This window comes from Corvus hawaiiensis, chromosome 27, assembly GCF_020740725.1.
Source record: "Corvus hawaiiensis isolate bCorHaw1 chromosome 27, bCorHaw1.pri.cur, whole genome shotgun sequence".
Lineage (NCBI taxonomy): Eukaryota > Metazoa > Chordata > Aves > Passeriformes > Corvidae > Corvus > Corvus hawaiiensis.
The window spans coordinates 1582807-1602121 of NC_063239.1; the positions used below are offsets into that span (position 1 = coordinate 1582807).

At 51.9% G+C, this 19315-nt stretch overlaps 1 protein-coding gene across 1 annotated transcript; it reads left to right on the plus strand.

Annotated features, from left to right (window-relative positions):
- The first annotated feature begins 2120 nt into the window (after positions 1 to 2120).
- STC1 (stanniocalcin 1) lies at positions 2121 to 13555 on the plus strand. The gene is made up of 4 exons (XM_048287491.1): positions 2121 to 2329; positions 4919 to 5061; positions 6070 to 6281; positions 10044 to 13555. Exons 1-4 carry the CDS (start codon positions 2212 to 2214, stop codon positions 10312 to 10314), a joined length of 744 nt encoding a protein of 247 aa, XP_048143448.1. The 5' UTR covers positions 2121 to 2211; the 3' UTR covers positions 10315 to 13555.
- The last annotated feature ends 5760 nt before the right edge of the window (positions 13556 to 19315 follow it).

A 19315-nucleotide genomic window follows, 5' to 3' on the forward strand; every position in this document is an offset into this window, starting at 1 on the left:
CGTTCACCTTGGGGGTGAAGGGGTGGAGGGATGGCGCTGGGAGTTTGCAATCCAATTGTGTGGAAAATGCAACGCTTCCCCTCCGGAGAGGACGGCGGTGCAGCCGTGATTCATCCCCCATTGAAGTCGCTGCCAGAGTTGCTTTTGATTTAATCAGGATCAAACCCTCTGGGATTATTCTCGCTTCCAAACTGGACCGGGGCTCTGAAGTGGAGAAACCACAACACTTTGCGGGGCTGCTGCTTCTTTTTCTTGATTTTTTTTTTTTTTTCTTTATTTAATGAATTTGGCTCCGTGTCCCAAACCGGAGCCGAAACCCGAAACCCGAAACCCTCCTGTTTCAGGGCTTTTGGAGCGCTCTTGGAACATCTGGCACAGCTGTTCCTGTGACCCCAGGCAGGAGCACAGCCTCGCTCCTGTTCCCATTCCAAAGGGAGCCGACAGCACCGGGAATGGGGCAGCGCTGCCCAAACTGGGCTGGCAGTGCCTTCCTGGGAGAGATCAGAGACAGGGATGGGCAGGATCCAGAGTGGCCCCGTTTTCCCAGGGAAAAGAAGGCAGGAATGAGGAAAATCAGTGGGCACAGCTTCTGGAGCTCCGTGGGAAGAACCTCCTCTGCTCCTCTTTAAATTCTTCCTTATCGCCTTTTAAATCCCGCTGCCACGAACCCGAACAAATGCCCCAAAGTGAGGGGTTTGCACCTCCACTTGAGTGGGATCTGTGGAATCGTTCGCCAAATGGGAATTCTGTACCTGGGTGGATCCACGGATCCATCCAAGCTGCATTTCCTTGCCTGGCACCACCGAGCTGAGAGCCCTTCCCTTCCCAGAAAAGATCCTGGGGCTGGCAGAGGGAGTCCCAAACATGCTCAGGATCTGAAGTAGCTCAGCTCAGATCAGCCAGACCTGATCTCTAAATCCTCGGGTTTATTCCGAGCTGCAGGAACTTGTAACTTTTTCTCTGGAAATCTTTCTCCGCGCACCTTTCCCCATTTCCTTTCAGCTCGAAGGCTGAACAGCCCTGCTCTTCTTTCATCCCTGAAACACCCAGAGCTTGAAATTGTCTCTGGGATCCGGGACAATCAGTTCTCCGGCGTGTTAATCCTCGTTACGTGCCCATTAAAACCGAGATTAAATCAGGCATTAGGGTGCCTCCTCCCGTTATGAAATCTGAAAAACAGGATTGAGTTTGGAGCAGGGAGAGGGGGAATGAGGAAAACCACGAAACACCTAAAAACTGGGTTTGGGGACGCAGCAAAAGCGAGGCTGAGGTTTGAATTCCTGATTTTATGGAGGGAATCGTGCAGGTGAGGGGAGATAAGGAGGCAGCCGGCGAGGTTCGGGGCAGGGAGGGGATTTGCATGTGCCTACGTGAGGGGCAGGGATGAGTCCCGGGGCTCACACGTGCCGGGGCAGGAGGGAGGCGATGAACAGGGAACGCAGGGAAAGGTGAGCGCCGGGGCAGGAGCGAGAGGGATCCCTGCCAGCTCCATCCCGAGCCCCCCCTAGAGCCGCCCCTTCCCCCTCCCGAGCCGCCCTGACCCCGGGATCGCTCCCGGACGGATGGGGAGCAGCTTTTCCCAAAGGGCAGGTGATTTTCTTGTGGGGTGGGGGAGCTTCAGGACGGCGCTGTCGTTTCCTCGAGCTCCATCATCCATAGGAAGCCTCCCCCCCTCCCCTCCCTTTCCCACCGCTCCTCCAAGGATGAACTTTTCGCTCATTGTTGTTTGGCAGGTACTTTTTAATGGGCTGGAAAATATCCTTCCTGTGAAGTTGCAGTTTTGTGGGGCTTGAATGAGTCCAGTCCTCTCCTGGCTCTGCCCAGCGCCGCCGATTGGCTCCGCAGCCCGGGGGGGACCGATAAGGGCGGCTATAAAACCCTCGCTGCTCGCGGTCCCCCAGCGAGCAGGAGCCAGAGAGGCCACCCGGATCCTCCGCACATCCCTGCGCTCATCCCCGGGCTCGCCAGGATCCTCCCTCGCTCCCTCCCTCCCTCCCTCCCAGCGAGCGCGTATCCAGCTCCACATCTTCGCTCAAGCCGGAGTGGAAGAGGAGAGGCGCACACATCCCAAAAAAAAAAAAAAAAAAAAAAAAAAAAAAAGGGGAAAAAAAAAAAAAAAAGAGGGGGGGGGAAAACCCAAGCCACCCAAAAAAAGAAAAAAAAAAATCCAAACCCAACCCAACCCCACACTTAGCGGAAACTTGTCAGAGAATGCTCCTAAAGTCTGGTTTTCTCCTGCTGCTGCTGATCAGTGCATCCGCATCCTACGAAGCTGAGCAGAATGACTCTGTGAGCCCCAGGAAAGCGCGGGTGGCAGCCCAGAACTCAGGTAACGCCAGCGAGGAGGGCTCGGAGCCGGAGCCCCGATGCCTTAAACTGTCTCCGATTTCTCTGCTGCTGATTTTTCTTCTTCTTTTTCATTTTTTTTTTCCTTGTTTTTTCCCTTATAAACTTACCGGCTGGCAGCACAAATGTTCCTTTCAGGGCTGGCAGGAGCTGCTGGTGCAGAGCTGGAGCAGGAATCTCCTGTAGGAGCTGGGGCAGGGAAGCGCTGTGGGGATGCAGTCCCGGCTCTCCCCTCCTCCCCCAGCTCCTCGATGAGTTCCGGGCACTTTTAATCATTTTTATTTCCCTGCTTGCATGCCTCCCTCTCCCTCCCCCGATCGCAGCGCTACTTTGGTGTTAAATCCCTTGCTTTTTAGGAAGTTGATAAAATGCGCGGCGCTGGGACTGAGCCATTGTTCTGTGAACATCTGTCTGCTCCGAGAGGGGCAGCCAGAGCCGCCACTTGGAAGAATGCAGTAACCTAGAAACTGTCCCCTGCTCGCTGCGATTGTCACAAACCGATCGCTGTCGGTCAGCTGGGACAGAAAAATACATTTGTGACATTTAACAAACTCGCTTCCACAGCGGAGAGGAAAAAAAAAAAAAACTGGCGGGTCAGCGCTGGATGTCTCGACTTTGCCGCTGAGATAACTTGGAGACATTGTCTGGAACAATGGGAATTAAAAACCTGCCTTAAAGCGCGCTGCAAAGAGAGGAAGGCTCTGCTTTGGAGCTCATTAACAGCTGCCTTATTTTAGATCCGCAAGGCTCTGCAGCGCTGGAGCGGGGTGTTCGCTCGCTTTGCTTTTGTATTGGGTTGCTATAGAAACGTGGGGTCTCCCTCTCGCACCGTGCCTAAAACAATAAAAGCTCCGCGCACGCTGAGCCTGCTGCGAGCGAAGTTCTAATTTGAACCTGTGGAAAGCTAATTACGGGGCTGGCTCGTGCTGCGGGGAGGTTGCGAAGCGGGGAGGGGATGAATTACCAAATATTCCTCCCTTCAGGCACGTCAGCAAGAGCGCGGAACGACGAGGGGTTAACTGGGTGATTTTTTTAAAAAATTTTTTTTTAATATTATTTCTCCTTTTTTTCGGGAAAAATCCCGGTTGTAAGGAATTATCTTGAAGGTACAGCTCGGCTCTGGGTAAGGTGTGCTCTCTCCCAGTAAAGCCTGGCTTTTCCCACAGCTCGGGGCTGGAGGGGGGACCCCGGGTTTGCATTTCTTCCCCGAGAATGTCTGGTAACATGAGCTGCACAAGCAATGAACGTGCCTTGCCCAGGCACGGGAGGGGACAGATGTTCGGCTCAGCCTGAAAGGTTAATCCCGGCTAATTTCAGGGCAATCATGTGGCAATTCTGCTGATTCATTGTTAAAATGCTCTGGATCTGCTCGGAGAAAGCCGGGATGACATGGATACCCCTCGTGCTCAGACCAACCGCTGCCTCCGGGCTTTTCATTACCCCCGGCAGCTCCATTACCTGAACTTTCTCTGCCCAAATCTCCCGAATCTACAGCAAAAATGACCTTTTCTGGCTACTCCGGGGGCAGTTTTAGCACCAAGCTGCTGAATCGAGATCTTTGGAGTACTGAGAATTGACTCCCAAGCTAAAATCTCATTTGCAGGTAATTCAGGCTTTTTAGAAAGGCACAAATACCTCAAAAGAAATGCAATTTCCTGCAACTTGTTGGCATTTGCCATCACTTCAATCTCATTTTCGGAATGGTTTTGTGAGCCAGGTGCTGCCAGGCTGCTCCTGTTGGACAAAGACCTCAGCACCCAGAGCTTTCCATGGGCCCATCCTCATCCCTCCTCCTCCTTTAGAGGGAGTTGGGATAAAGATGTAGATGCCTGCAGTCCGAACTGGGTTGTGATGGACATTTGGGTCTCCATCTGAGCAAGGACTCTCAGGTGTTGCCTCTTTTCGCCCATGAGTGACCCTCGTGGGGTTTGGTAGTGGGAGTTTCTGTTCCTTGGGGTGCTGGTTGTGTCTTCAGTTCAGAGAATCCCGGAGTTGTAGAATCCTGGGATTGTGGAATTACAGAATCCTGGAATGGTTTGGGCTGGAAGGGACTTTAAAGCTCATCCCGTCCCATCCCATCCCACCCCTGCCGTGGGCAGGGACACCTTCCACTATCCCAGGCTGCTCCAACCTGGCCTTGGACACTTCCAGGGATGAGGAATCCGCAGCCTCTCTGGGCACCCTGTGCCAGGGCCTCACTGCCCTCCAAGTAAAGAATTTCTCCCTAATATCGAACCTAAATCTCTCCTTTTTTAGCCTAAAACCATTCCCAGTTATTCTATCACTGTGTGTAGAAAAAGTCTCTCTCCCACTTTTTTACAATCCGCTTTTAGGCCCTGCAAGGGGCTCTGAGCTCTCCCTGGAGCCTTCTCTTCTCCAGGTGAACACCCCCAGCTCTCCCAGCCTGGCTCCATGGCAGATTTTGGAACATCTTCCCTTGGGCAGCGCCTTTGCCCTCTCTGCCTCACCCTCCTCCAGCTGTCTGAGCCCAGCCTGCCTTTCCCAGAAAGATTTGGCTGCGGGCTGGGATCCGTATCCATGTGCTGACATTCCCGTGCCTCTCTCCCCGCAGCCGAGGTGGTTCGGTGCCTCAACAGCGCGCTCCAGGTGGGCTGCGGCGCCTTCGCCTGCCTGGAGAACTCCACGTGCGACACGGACGGGATGTACGACATCTGCAAGTCCTTCCTCTACAGCGCTGCTAAATTCGACACTCAGGTACAGCCCGGGCACAAAGGGGACGGGAATAAAACCCAGCCCAGAATAAAACCCGGCCGAGAATAAAACCCGGCCAGAATCAAACCCGGCCAGGAATAAAACCCGGCCGAGAATAAATCGGAGCCGTCTTTTCATGCCCCCGCCAAGCCCTGCGGGTTCTAAAGCACGTGCTAAGCGCTCCGCTCAATGCCTGCCTTAATTTAAGCTCTGCTTTGGGCAGGATTAACCCTTCCCTCCCTGCAGCCCTTCCTGCTGCTCAGCTGCTCCGCTCAGCCCTCATTTTTGGCTCCAAACGCATCCTCCAGGGCTCTTTTTCCACCCGCTCCCTGCTCCGTGTGAGGACTTGGCAAGGAGGGTTCTGTGGGGCGGAGAGCGAGGTTTCCTCTCCAGGAGGAAATAGAAACGTTGTCCTGACAAAATAAATCTCCTGCCTGTGTGACCTGGCACAGGGCTGGGCTGGGAGCTGGAAGCGTTTGGGTCCGGGAACACGCGGCCAGATCGGCCTCTCCGGGGCTGCGGGGAGAATAAACGGGATCATACTGGAGGGCTGTGCCCTGCCAGAGCCCTTTTCCTCTGTGCCTTCCTCCCAAAATTCGCACAGCTCCTTGTTCCCTGTGCTCCCGAACCCAAGGAGAAATTTAAAAGCTCATAAAGGCTCTCGAGGTCGGAAGCAGATGTGTTAAAGCGCTGGCATTAAATTGATGCTAAATCGATCGGTGGGGCAGAACTGGCCCATCCCTGGTCCTGGCATTCCCGGGTCGAAGATTCCCACTGCCTAAATCTTTTGGGAATAGGAGCTCGGTGCATCCCAACTGCTCTGGGAGAGAGCTCTGCAGTAATTGGGAAATTCAAGTCCCATTTCCTGCCGTGCTGGGAAGGGACTCCCTGTAATTACAGGAGGGTAATTAACACAGCCAGACCTGGTGGAGTATCCATAACTGAATTCCCCTGCTGTTGGATTCCCTGGAATTCTGGTGCAGTTTGAGGTGTTTTTCCTTCCGTTTGCAGGGAAAAGCTTTTGTGAAGGAAAGCCTGAAGTGCATCGCCAACGGGGTGACGTCCAAGGTGTTCCTGGCCATCCGCAGGTGCTCCACGTTCCAGAGGATGATCTCCGAGGTGCAGGAGGAGTGCTACAGCAAGCTGGACATGTGCGGCATTGCCAAACGCAACCCCGAGGCCATCACCGAGGTGGTGCAGCTCCCAAACCAGTTCTCGAACCGGTACGTGGGGCTTTCCTTGGAATATCGGGAATGGGAGTTGCAGAGGCAGGAAGGAGAGGGGCTGAGGTCCTAAAACAGCTTTGCCCAGTAAAGCTCTCTGCCTCTTCAAACCCTGCTCAGTTTAGCATCATTTTCCCTTCTCTTTTGGAGAAATACATTAATTTCTCTTTTGGGGAAATACATTTAAAAGCATCTCCAGAGGAGGGTCATTAAATGAACCACACATCCCTTACTCCAAAGCCGGGAGTTTGTTTAAATGTTAATTTTTGTGGTCTGAGTGCAGTACGATGGTCAATGATCCCAAATCAGGTTGATTAATTCGGCATCTCTGGCACATTGAGCACTTCAGAGCCGCTCAGAGAACCATGGAATCATGGAATGGGTTGGGTTGCAAGGGACCTTAAACCCCATCTCATCCCACCCCTGCCAAGGACAGGGACACCTCCCACTGTCCCAGCTTGCTCAGAGCTCTGTCCAGCCTGGCCTTCTCCATCTGTTGCCACCTCATTCCCACACCACAGCCATCCCCTTCCTGGCATTTATGTGGCACCTGGAAAATGAGTCCTTGTCCTCCAAGTCACCAAACTGCTACAAAAACCTAGGAAGAGCCAAAGGAACCAGCAAAGCCGACCCTGTATAACCCCGCTGTGCCACCATCCTGTGTTTCTCATTTCTGGGGCTCTCCCTGGTCTGGTTTGGGGCTGTCTCCTGTTCCTCCTGCCTGCAGGGACAGGGATGTCACGCTGCTGCCTGGCACCTTGCTCTGAGCAGGGACTGCCCTGTCCCCGTCCTCCAAGGACAAGGGGACACGGAGGCTTCAGGAGCTGCTGCAGTCTGCGCAGTCACGCTGCAAGGGCAGGGATTTCTTCCTCCAAATCCTGGAACAATCAGTGCTGAGTCTTGTGATTGGGATAAAAGGGACCTTTTGGAGCAGTTGGAGTAAATAAGCTCCAGGACTGGAGTGCAAACAGAGCCGGCTGCTCTGGGACTGGGGTTGGCTGTGGCCAAAGCCTCGGTTCCTCTGGGATGGCTTTGACTGGATCCAGAAGCATCCCAGACCTCCAGACCTGTCCCGGGACAGGTGTGCGGGTGCTAAATATATTTTATGTTGTATCAACCAGCAGAAATTTATTCCAAGAATCCCAGAATATCCAGAGCTGAAAGGGACCCACAAGGATCATGGAAATCCATTTCCTGTTGCAGAAAACTCTGCTGTAGACGGAGAAATTTTTTCTTGTCTATCCAGCAAACGGCACCTGTGGGAAGGCAAAATTATACTGGGGGGAGGTAAAAATGAAACCTGTGTGTCTTTTGCCTCTTCCCCCAAGGAAATAGGAAAGAGGATTGGGAGAGGAGCAGGCAGCTCTGTGACATTCCCGGGTTGAACTGATGGATTGTGGAGTGAAACAGCCTCGGAGGGGGACATGGGGACGCCCGGGCAGTGCTGGGGATGCTCCTCTGAGAGGACCAAGCCCTGGAGCTCTGTCCCAAGGCGGGGGAACTCCTCCCCCGGCCCGAGGCAGAGGATATTGTGACACGGTGAGGAACAAAGGCAGCAGGATTTCCCAGCTCCAAGCTGAGGGCTCCCAAAGCATCCTGCTTTCCCAGCTCTGAGTTGAGGGCTCCCGAAGCATCCTGCTTTCCCAGATCCCAGTTTACACTGAGGGCTCCTGAAGCATCCTGCTTTCCCAGCTCCCAGTTTACAGAGGGCTCCTGAAGCATCCTGCTTTCCCAGATCCCAGTTTACAGAGGGCTCCTGAAGCATCCTGCTTTCCCAGATCCCAGTTTACAGAGGGCTCCTGAAGCATCCTGCTTTCCCAGATCCCAGTTTACACTGAGGGCTCCTGAAGCATCCTGCTTTCCCAGCTCCCAGTTTACAGAGGGCTCCTGAAGCATCCTGCTTTCCCAGATCCCAGTTTACAGAGGGCTCCTGAAGCATCCTGCTTTCCCAGATCCCAGTTTACAGAGGGCTCCTGAAGCATCCTGCTTTCCCAGATCCCAGTTTACACTGAGGGCTCCCGAAGCATCCTGCTTTCCCAGCTCCCAGTTTACAGAGGGCTCCCAAAGCATCCTGCTTTCCCAGATCCCAGTTTATGCTGAGGGCTCCCGAAGCATCCTGCTTTCCCAGCTCCCAGTTTACAGTGGGCTCCTGAAGCATCCTGCTTTCCCAGCTCCCAGTTTACAGTGGGCTCCTGAAGCATCCTGCTTTCCCAGCTCCCAGTTTACAGTGGGCTCCTGAAGCATCCTGCTTTCCCAGCCCCTGGCCCAGCAGAGCTGCGGGATCAGAATGTGTCACTTGGCCTGGGCCTGAGGGGAAGTAGTTAAAGGTCATTGCATCTTCCTGTGATTTAATCTCGGGGCTGGAGCAGCAGGGGAGGAAAAGCTCTGGTCACAGCCCAGCTCCCGGCGGGCTCTGGGAAAGTGTCCGAGTGCAGCTCCAGCCTGGAAACCGCGGGGCTGGATGGGCTCTGTGTCTGGCCCTGGTTTAAGCTGGGTGTGTGGCTGGCTCAGCTTTGCTCATCAGCACTTCAGACCTCGCTCCCAGCCCTGCTGAGCCGGGCTCACAGCGAGCCAGAGCCTGGTCCTTTTGTGCAGCTCAGGCTTTGACCTCACCTGACCTCCCCTGGCTGCTCCAAAGGGCAGAGCTGAGAGTTGGGAAAGGACTTTGAATGGGAACTCTCATTTCCCTCTTCCTTCCCCTCCTCCACCTGCAGGTTATTCTCCTCTCTGCTCCTGTGGAAAAATGTCACTGTGACCTTAAAGTGCTTAAAATAAGTTCCCCGACGTCCTTTCAGGCAGAAATCCCAGCAAACGTGGGACTGCCACTCTTTTTCCCAACTTTCTCTCCCTGGGAAGATGTTCCCTGGGGCAGTGAGGTGCCGGGTGCTCTCCCAGCCGTGCTGCTGGGGCTGTGCTGGGCCCCGGGAAGGAGCTTTCCTTGGAGGAACCCTCAGCAGGGCTGGGAATGCAGAGCAGCATCATTTCCTGGCTGCTCCTGGAACAAGGAATTTGTGCCCAGGGCTGCTGGAAGGGGAAGGTGCAGCTGGAGAGGGGCAGGGGAAGCCTCGCTTGGGATTTCATGCATGGTGGGCTTGGAAGTGACAATGGATTGTGTGTCCTAAAGATGTGTCCCAGGGGAATCTGTGGATCTGCCAGGCTGGGACTGAGCTGCTTCTCCCTCTTCTGGTGCTTGTAAGGGCTGTGCAGGGAAAGGAGGGAGAGGGAAAAGGGGGAATGGTGCCACAGGGATGGATCTGACACAGTTCTGCTCAGAGCAGAGGCCAAGCCAGGCTGGGATCCCGGCAGGGATCTGTCAGGAACACCAATTATTTCCCTTCCCAACGCTCCAGGAACTCTGGTGTTTAGCAGAGAGTCAAACACACCCTTATCCCATTTCTGCATCTCTCAGCTCCTCGTTTTTCCCTTCCGGATCCACCAGGATCACTCCAAACCCACTGTGCCCACTCCCTCACCTCCCACAGCTGTGGCAGCTGCTCATTTAGGGCAATGCAACCCGAATTTTGGCGATGGTTTTCCTTCCCTGTGCCAGGGGCACAGCACTGCCATGCCCAAGGTGCTTGGATGCAGTGGCAGCAAGGTTGGGCTTGGTCTTGGAGGCTTTTCCCAACCCTAAAAATTCCATGACAACACCGCCAGAAATCAACTCCAAACCTGCCCTGGATGAGTTAAGAATCCTGATTCTCGCGGTTTGGTCACCTGGCTCGGTGACACCGTGGGGCTAACGGGGTCCCTCTGCCGCAGGTATTACAACAAACTGGTGAGGAGCCTGCTGGAGTGCGACGACGAGACCGTGAGCACCATCAAGGACAGCCTGATGGAGAAGATCGGGCCCAACATGGCCAGCCTGTTCCACCTGCTGCAGAGCGACCACTGCGCCCAGGGCCACCCCCGCGCCGACCTCCTGCGCAGGAGGATCTCGGAGCCGCAGAAGCTGAAGCTGCTCCTCAGGAACCTGCGAGGTGAGGGCTCCGCGCCGGCCCACGCCAAGCGCGGCTCCGCCGAGCGCGCCTGACAGGGGTGGGGGAGGCCGAGCACGACCAAAGCTGAGGGCTCTGCTCTAGGAGAGTGCTGCACCCAAAGCCAGTGGACTGTCGGTATTTTCACCCCCGGGAGCTGGGTTTAGTTCCTTCGGGCTCGTTTAGTTCGTTCGTCTTTTCCGTTCCTCTTGAACAAAACTTCTGCATGGGTCTGTGTTCGGTGTCGCGGCTTTCCCGCCAGCCAAACGGCTCCGTCTCTGCTCTTCCCCACAAAAAATCAGTCATCCCAAAAAGTCGTCGTCTTAAGTATCTCCCTGCATTGGTTGGGCCTTTGGACACCAAACTCTGAAGTTTGGGAGGCCAAGGTTTGTCCCAAACTGTTGTGCTGACACCACCCAGGCCTGGAGATTCGGCACCGAGGGGAGGAGCCGCTCCTCTCCTGCGGGTGACGAGAGATGCACTAAAAACTCTCGCACATCCTAAAATTATCCGTGGAACTCATGTCATGAATCTGTGCTGGCCACGGACGAACATGAATGTCACCTTCCTGGTCCTGTAGTGTCACCCTTAGTCCCGATCCTTCCAGCAGAGCTCTGTGAACACGTTTAAACCCGGATTTACCAAACTCGCTGGATGGTTTTAGTCGCCAGGACCTGGCACCACGGCACAAAATGAGTTCAAACCACCCCACAAACCCCAAAAGCAGGAGAGGGACGTGTTCCACCATTGCAAGAGGTGCCAGGCTGTGGCTGGAGCTGGTCAGGAGGTCCCATAATCGTGCGTTGTATTTCAAAGCTCACATCTCTGTACTGTATTTAACTGCCTAAAGCTTTAAACGAAGCCTAACAGAAACAAAGCCTGTCTTAAGATTAGAGTATTAAAGGCCTTGCTCTAACTGTGGTATAAATAGTGCTGAAATCTGTCTGTACTGTACATAAACTCCACCAGAGTCTGCTTCACAGGAGCAGAACAGAATAACTTTATTGCCTAAACTCAATTTTGTAAGCCAGCTCTTTCCTGATTCGTTTTGTTCTTCCTGGGAGCAGCATCTCTGTCGTAGTCCAGAGTTCACGTCCTACTCCGTGGCCTTTTTAGAAAAGAAGAGGGGAAAGGTTTCGGTCAGGAATTGCAGGGCCAGGAACAGCCGTTCAGAGCTAAAATTGAGGACAATTCCATAAAAAACCCAAGTTCAGGCTGGTCAGTCCTGTCTCCGCAGGGCTGCCGGGAGATGCACTTAGACCCATGCTGGGAATTTCAGGAATTATCAAGACACTTTGGGAATCTCACAGGGCAAAGCTCCCGTTCGGATTTCTGGGGAAAGGCAGGGAAAATCCTTCCATTCTCTCAAGCTCCAGCAGGAAAGCTGAGGACATGGAATGAGCACTCTGGGAGCTGCCTTTCCTCCATCCTCCTCAGCGGGCTCTGGGAAGAGGAGCAGAGCTGGGAGACCCCAAACCCGCTCCCCCCCATAGCCAGGCTGTGGTGAGCCAAAAATTCCCCTTTGTGGTGTGGGATCCGCCAGGCCAATCCCAAATCCATCCCCTGGAGTCTCTGCAGGGTGGGTGACTCTTCCTTGGCTCGTTGGAGAGCTGATAAAGGAGGGATCTCCTTTTCTTTCGGAGACCTGAAGCAATAGAACTTCATTTTCTCGTGTTGTTTGGAAAACCACAAAGCCTTTAAACCAGAACCTGCTGCTAAAATATTGAAACCAGATGCCGTGGCAGCGTTTCAGAGGTTGCTGTCTTCACGAAACACAGCCCAAAAGTGCTGGCAGAGAATTGGAAGCAGCAAAAAAATGTTGCTGACATTGGTGGAGGGTCAGAATTCTGAAATTTTTTTGGGATACTCCGAACGGAGCCATCCAAGGCAAGGAAGATGCGAAGTTGCTCCTTCCTAAATCAGGCAGGGATTGAGAGGCCGACACAAAGAAGTTCTGAGAGGTGAAAGCCAAAAGCTCCTGGAATATCCCAACCCTGAATTTGGGGTTATATTTAGGAATTGATCCCAGGGGCGCATCCCTAACTTCCCACCCCACAGCTGTTGGGAGCCAGGGAATTCCGCTGGGCTTTGTGCATCCAGTCCTTGCTCCTGTTTGGGAATTGGTCACAGAAACTCCTTCCCTGCCTTGGGGCAGTGGCCAGACCCCACCTGGGAGGCTCTGCCAGTGCTCCCGAGCACCCACTGGGAATTCCCAAATCTTCCACGAGCTCTCCCAGGACACCTGGCAGCCCCCGCCTTCCATGGGGATGGATATTCCTCATGGAAAGCAGCTTCTCCACCCACCCGTTTCTCTGGAACCCCAAAGAAGTTGCCTAAAGCAGATTTGGGGCCGGGGAGAAGCCTTGGACCTCCCAATCCCATCTTTTTTGGGGGTGCCATCCTTAAATTTCCCTTTCCAGTAGTGATTTAAACTTTTTCTCCTGAATATGGGTGGGAAGAGGAGTGGGAAAATGATTCCCCCTGGCGGGATTTGCTGTGGTGCCACAGGGAATTCCCAGGGAATCCAACCAAGGCTCTGCCGTGCCCCAAAGAGCCACAATTCCCAATTTTTGAGCTGCTTTGAGGCCACTTTTGTCCCTGTGAAGGAGTAGGAAGGAATTTGGGAACACTCCTCCCTCCCCTCACCTGAGCTGGGCACTGCCTGCCCGGGAGAGGGGATTTGGAGGCAGGAGAGGCTCTTCCCATCCCTGGGGAAGGATGGAACGGTTTGGATTGAGGTGTGAGAGATCCCTTGGGATGGGGAAGGATCCCCACGACCAAGTCCAGCAATTTCACCTCGGAGTTCATCTCCGATGCTTGATTTTTTTAGTCTCACGTGGGGATTTTCTCTCGGGGGCGGGGAGGGGCTTCTCTGGGACGGTTTGCATGAATCTCGTCGCGATTTGTTTGCACTTTAGATGTTGTCGTGCCATTCTAAATCTGCGTTATTTGTATTTATAATTTAAAGAGACCTAGAAAAGGGAAAAGGGAGAGAGTTTGGGTTGGTTTGGTTTTTTTTTTTTTTGGAGGGGGGTGGGTTTTGGGTTGTTTATTTTTTTTTTCTTGCTGAGTACTGGAATAAGCAGTGAGCATATCTGGTATATGTCCTTATTTATTGTTTAAATGACATTTGTAAAGCTCCGTGCGTTCGTTAAAGGTTATTTGAGACATATCATAGCCAGGAGAGAGAGAGGCAAGTTATTTTCTTTGCTTATTTTTATAATTAAAGATGCACAACCTAATGAAGCCTACGTTGGATTTTCTTCTGCCATGAAATAAAATGTCCAATTTAAGGGGTTTTGGTGTCCGAGTCTTTATTGGGCTGGTGGTTGTGGCGCCAGCAGGATAAAAATGTTGGATTTTCCTTGGATTATTTTCCTTGGATTGAGAATCAGAGCTCTCCCATCTCCTCTGGCTGTTTAATAAATCCTTTGGCACTGGCCCGGCCCGGTAATTGCGTTTCATTCCCCCTGCTAATTAAGGCAGAACCACTTTTTAATGAACGCAGCTGCAACGCCACTGCAGGGAAATAAAACCCCTGGATCCGTGATTTCCATGTGCATTCCCTTCCGTCAGGAAAGCTCGGATTTCCAGTGGAAGAGCAAAATAAAGTTTCATAATCAGCAGAGGAAAAGCGGGAGATTAATGCCGATTTCGTGCTCCAAAAGTTTAAAAAATCATTTTCCCCGTCACGTGAGGGTGTAAGAATAAATATTAGGAATATAATTGGATTAATAAAAGATCTCTTGTTGTAAAATCATGGAATGGTTTGGGTTGGAAAGACCTTAAAGAACAACTCATCCCACCCCCTGCACTGTTAGTGTTGCATAATTATTATTATCATTATCATTATCATTATCATCATCATCATCATTATCATCATCATCATCATCATCATTATCATCACTATTTTCACTCCTGCTGCAGCATATTAATACTAATATTAACGTTGATATCAATAGCGATCTTAATTTTAAGATTAATATTGATTTCGATGATATTAATGTTAATATTAATGTTTCTATGACCATAATATTAATGTTAGTAGCCACGTTTATGATATTGATATTGATATTAATATTGACATCATTATTGACGCTATTGGAAATTCCCTCAGATGTTTCCACTTGGAGCCCCCAACGTTCCAGAATTTCAACAACTTTTTCAGAGTTGGGAATAAAACGGACACGTTTAGGTCAGTGCAGAGGGGTCGGATCAAACCAGGATCCGTGGTGGAAAAACTAAGAGGAAAATAGTCCTGGAAAAGGAAATTCCAGCTCAGTGATGAAGAAAAAAGTTCTGGAAAAGGAAATCTGGGCTCGATGATGCGCAGATGATCCAGCGCACAAAGCTGGATTTTCCAAGGCTGATTCCTCCCCAAAAAAGCCAAAATCGATGTTGGAAAGGCCATCAGAGAGGTTTTCTGTGACCCCCCCCCGGATCCCGCCGGAGAGGTTGGAGAACCTCAGGCACAAATACCTGCGAGAAACTCGGGAGTTTTATTCCAGGCCCAGCTGGAAAAACCAGCAAAACCTGTCTGAGCTCATGGGGGATGGAATTATTTCCACACAGACGGGGAGGTTTTGTCTGTTTTCCCTCCTTGGTTTCAATTTTTAAGCCGAGTGAAAGTCCAGGAAAACCTGGATTGTGGCTCCAAAGGATGAGCCCTGGTTCCTGCGCATCCCTGTTTCCCTCTCCAGCCTTTCCCCTGCTCCACATGGATGCTGTGGGTCCAAACACACAAACCCAAATTGGTGCTGGCGTTTTTTTTAGAGAGGAAAAAAATCATTTGGTGGAGAATTCTCTTCCCAGTTTTCTCAAACCGGGGGAAAATTCCACTTGGTTCCGTGGCTTTTCCTCCAGGGTTGTTTTTCCTTCAGGCTCGGAGGGGAAAACAAATCCCTGCTCCTCTCAGGATGGGCTGTTTGGTTTGGAGGAATCCTCAGCTCCATAAAATCCTCAGCCGTGCCCAAATCCCAGCAGGATCCAGCTCTCCAGCGGGAATTCAGTGTCGGATCCAGCAGGAAGAGCCCAGCTATTTATTTTTATTCCTGCGCTGATAATTAATCCTGGAAGTTTTCTGGGGGCTTTTTAATCATTTTCTGAGCTGTTGTTTGCTTTACGGGTGTTCCTTAGAACCGCTTCCATTTTATATAAACTATAACACATATAAATTTTATAAAAATATAAAATATAGAAAACTATAAATATATAAATATAAAATAATGTAAAATGAAAAATATATTACATATCTATTCTGTATACAATACAGAATATAATAAAATTATATAAATAATAGAAATAAAATACTAGGAATAAATATATAAGATAAAATAAAAATAAAATAAAAATAAAATAAAAAATAAATAAAATAAAATAAAACAAATAAAATAAAATATAAAATATTATATAGGAAATATAAAATATAGGAAATATAAATATAATAAAAATTTTAAAATAATACAAATAAAATTATATAATAAAAATTATAAAACTATATAAAAATAAAAATATATAGAATATGACATATAGAATATATAAAATACAGAATATGTACTATAACAAATGAGATAAAAAAATATAAATAATAAATACAAATAAACCCATAATTCCATTAAAAAAAAAAATTAAATAAATCTGAACAATTCCAGAAGAATCCAGGTGTTCCCTTGGATTTCTTGTTCTTCCATCACGTCTGCTGTGATCCCAGATTTCCACCAGCTCAGCTCCCTGTCCCAACCACATTCCCAAACATTTCCTGCCCGAGGGAAGCTGTGCTTGCACCGAAGGAGGGCACCCAAAAATCGGGCATGGCCGGATTCCAGCTGGGATTCCAGGCAGGGAGGAGCGGGAATGGGTTGGGGCAGAGCCTCATCTCTGCCAGCCCTTGTGGGGCTCCTTCAGCCCCTGGGACTCCACCCCTCACCCCGCGCGTCCCAGTCCCGCTACTGGGGTGGCACTGGGCAGCAAGGAACCAAACTGGGCTGGGAACGGCCCCAAAATGGGATTGGGACACCCCAAAATGGGATTGGAACACCCCAAAATGGGATTGGGACACCCCAAATGGAGCCAGCAAAGCTCCTCAAGGATCCACATCCCCATTCCTGCTGGGAACACGGCCCTGTGCTCACCCATTCCCAAAAAAACACTCTCTGGGGTCACCAAAAACGACATTTCAGAGCAAGCAGGCAAGGAAAGGCTGATTTCACCAAATCCACCCAAAACGTCCCCAAAAATGGGATTGGGACACCCCAAACTGAGGCAGCAAAGCTCCTCCAGGATCCACATCCCCATCCCAGCCCATCCTCACCCTCTCCCCAAAAACCTCTCTCTGGGGTCACCAAAGTTCACATTTCAGCGCGAGCAGACGACCAAGGGCTGATTTCACCAATCCCACCCCAAAATCCGGGGGGGATAATGGGATTTTTGGCTTCCCCCTGGCTCTGCTCCTCCCGGGAGGCTCCGCTGCATTCCCGGCTGGTTCCAGGAGCAGCCGGACGTCACCCAGCGCTGCTGGCAGCGCTCTAAAGATAGATCCCAGCGGAGATTGTCGGCATTCATGGGAGGCAGCTGCTCTCTCAAGGGGTTTTTAAATAAAGAAAGAAACTTTGGGGTATTTTTAAAAGCCTTTTAAGTGAGCTGAGCTCCCCCCGCTCTGCCCTTGGGATGTGGGGTGGCCCTGGAGGGTCCCATTTGTCACCCTGGAGGGTCCCATTTGTCACCCAGCTCTCCCCCCCTGGCAGGGCCGGGACGCTGCTCCAGCCCTTCCCCATCCCAAAGGAGAGCAGGAGAAGGTTTGTGGGGCTGGGAGAGATTTCCCAGCCCTTGGGCACTTCCAGGGATGGGGCAGCCACGGTTTCTCTGGGAATTCCATCCCAGGGCTTCACCTTTGAAGTGAGGGATGTGCAGGTGCCTCAGAATTGCTGCCTGTGGTGTTTTGGTGCCCCTAAAGCCCCGAATTGGGCAAAATTTATAAAATGTGGGGAGGGAAAATCCTACGGGAGTGGAATTTGAGTTGTTCCCTATGCGACAGAGGCAGCAGTGGGTGCAAACACCAGGATTTGTGTTTATCCCACAAATGGAATTTGGACACGGCTGCAGCCTGAGGGAATTTCATCCATGTCCACGTGGGACAGGAGACACAATCCCAGTTTGGAATTCTTGGGATGCTCCAGCTCTCCCAGCCATCCACAACCTGTGGATAAATTCCTGAATCTCGTGGAGGAGTTTCCAGCCCCTGACAGACCCAACTCCCGCCCTTGTGGTCCGAAGGAGCCTCTTCCTCTTGGCAGCCTTTGGAAAATCCCAGCTCCCCCTCGGAGCCATGGCTTTTAAAATTTTTTTTAATTAATCTAAAGGATTTTTAAATGAATTGAAGAAATTTTTTTAATTTTTGGGAGTTTAAATTCAATTCCAGCAAGGCCCAGCCCCACCTGGGCTGTTCGGGGTGACGTCCAGCGGCCTCGGGCATCTCCCAGCCCGGTCAGGAAGGTGCTCCCAGCCCGGGGATGGATTTGAAGGGTGGGGAGAGGGACAAATAGGAAATCTCGGCCAGGTGGTAGCTGAGAACTCCAGAGGCATTTCCGCTGCCCTGGGAATGCTGGGTTGGGATCGAAGCGGGATCCTGCCTGGGATTTCAGCGTGGGGCATCTCCAGAGGACATCAGAGAGACACGAATGCAGCAGCTCTGCTGGGTTTAGGGGCTGATTGAATCCAGACATTTCCAGTTCCGTTTTGAGGCCGGAATCCAAGGGATCTTCCCTCAATGGAAGTAAATCCCCCTTTTTAACAAAAACAAACCCAGAGCCAAACAAAGCCCAAACCCAACAGATGGGGCCGGAGTTCCGGAGCGGGAAGCAAATCCCAGCATGTCTGCCATGGCTTCAAAATCCCAGGATCATGGAATTCTGGAATGGTTTGAGTGGGAAGGGAACTTAAATCCCACTTAGTGCCAGCCCTGCCAGGGCAGGGACACCTCCCACTGTCCCAGGCTGCTCCAAGCCCCGTCCAGCCTGGCCTTGGGTACTTCCAGGGATGAGGAAACCACGGATTCTCTGAGAATTCCATCCCAGTCCCTCACCACCCTCTGAGGTGGCTTTCCCATCAGGAGTTTGGGATACTCCAACCCGTTTTCCTGCCGGGAATCTCCAGGAGACACGGGCGAGGTTGGAAAGAACCCGCGCTCGGCCCTGCAGGGTGATCCAAGGCTTTTATCCAAGGTTTTTTTTTTTTTCCAGCCGCTCAGCCACGGCTCTTGTGCCATCTGCTGACCGCAGGCTCCGTGTCCCCGCCGCGCCACAGCTCCCGGAGCTTCCCTGCTCCCACCTCTCCCCTCTGGAATCTCCCGATTCCTTCCTTTCCCCACCTCTCCCCTCTGGAATCTCTCGGTTCCTTCCCTTTTCCCACCTCTCCCCTCTGGAATCTCTCGGTTCCTTCCCTTTTCCCACCTCTCCCCTCTGGAATCTCTCGGTTCCTTCCCTTTTCCCACCTCTCCCCTCTGGAATCTCCCTGTTCCTTCCTTTCCCACCTCTCCCCTCTGGAATCTCCCTGTTCCTTCCTTTTCCCACCTCTCCCCTCTGGAATCTCCCCATTCCTTCCCTCCCTCACCGGCTCCCACCACACCCCCCCCTCCTCCCCAACCTGAAATCCTCCCTGGGAATTGGGATCAATCCCAGAAAACACGAAGATGAGGGAATTCTGCTCCAGGCTCCTCCCTCTACACCCACCCAGGCAGAGGAGGATGAGGCTGCACCTGGCAGCTTCCAGGCCTGATTTGGGGGAAAAGAGGAAAAAAGCAGGAAAAATCGGGCTGAACCATCCAGGAATGGGATCACGGGATGCTCCAGGTTGGGAAATGCCGTTAAATCCCCAAATACAGCCGGGAATCTCCCGCTCCCGGCTCCAAATGCTGGGAAGGGGCCGCCCAGCAGGGCCCTCCACGGGGCGAGGCTGTGCTCAGGGCCTCAGCCCCGGCACCGCAGTGACCCCTGAGCAGCCCAGTATGGACCAGTATAGACCAGTACAGCCCAGCACAGCCCCATACAGCGCAGCACAGCC

What these genes read in the sequence shown, in the direction of transcription:
- STC1 (XM_048287491.1), top strand. Translation starts at nt 2,212, where the DNA reads ATGCTCCTAAAGTCTGGTTTTCTCCTGCTGCTGCTGATCAGTGCATCC. An exon ending in CTGCTAAATTCGACACTCAG is followed by an intron (nt 5,062 to 6,069) that starts GTACAGCCCGGG and finishes TTCCGTTTGCAG; the next exon opens with GGAAAAGCTTTTGTGAAGGA. An exon ending in CCAAACCAGTTCTCGAACCG is followed by an intron (nt 6,282 to 10,043) that starts GTACGTGGGGCT and finishes CCTCTGCCGCAG; the next exon opens with GTATTACAACAAACTGGTGA.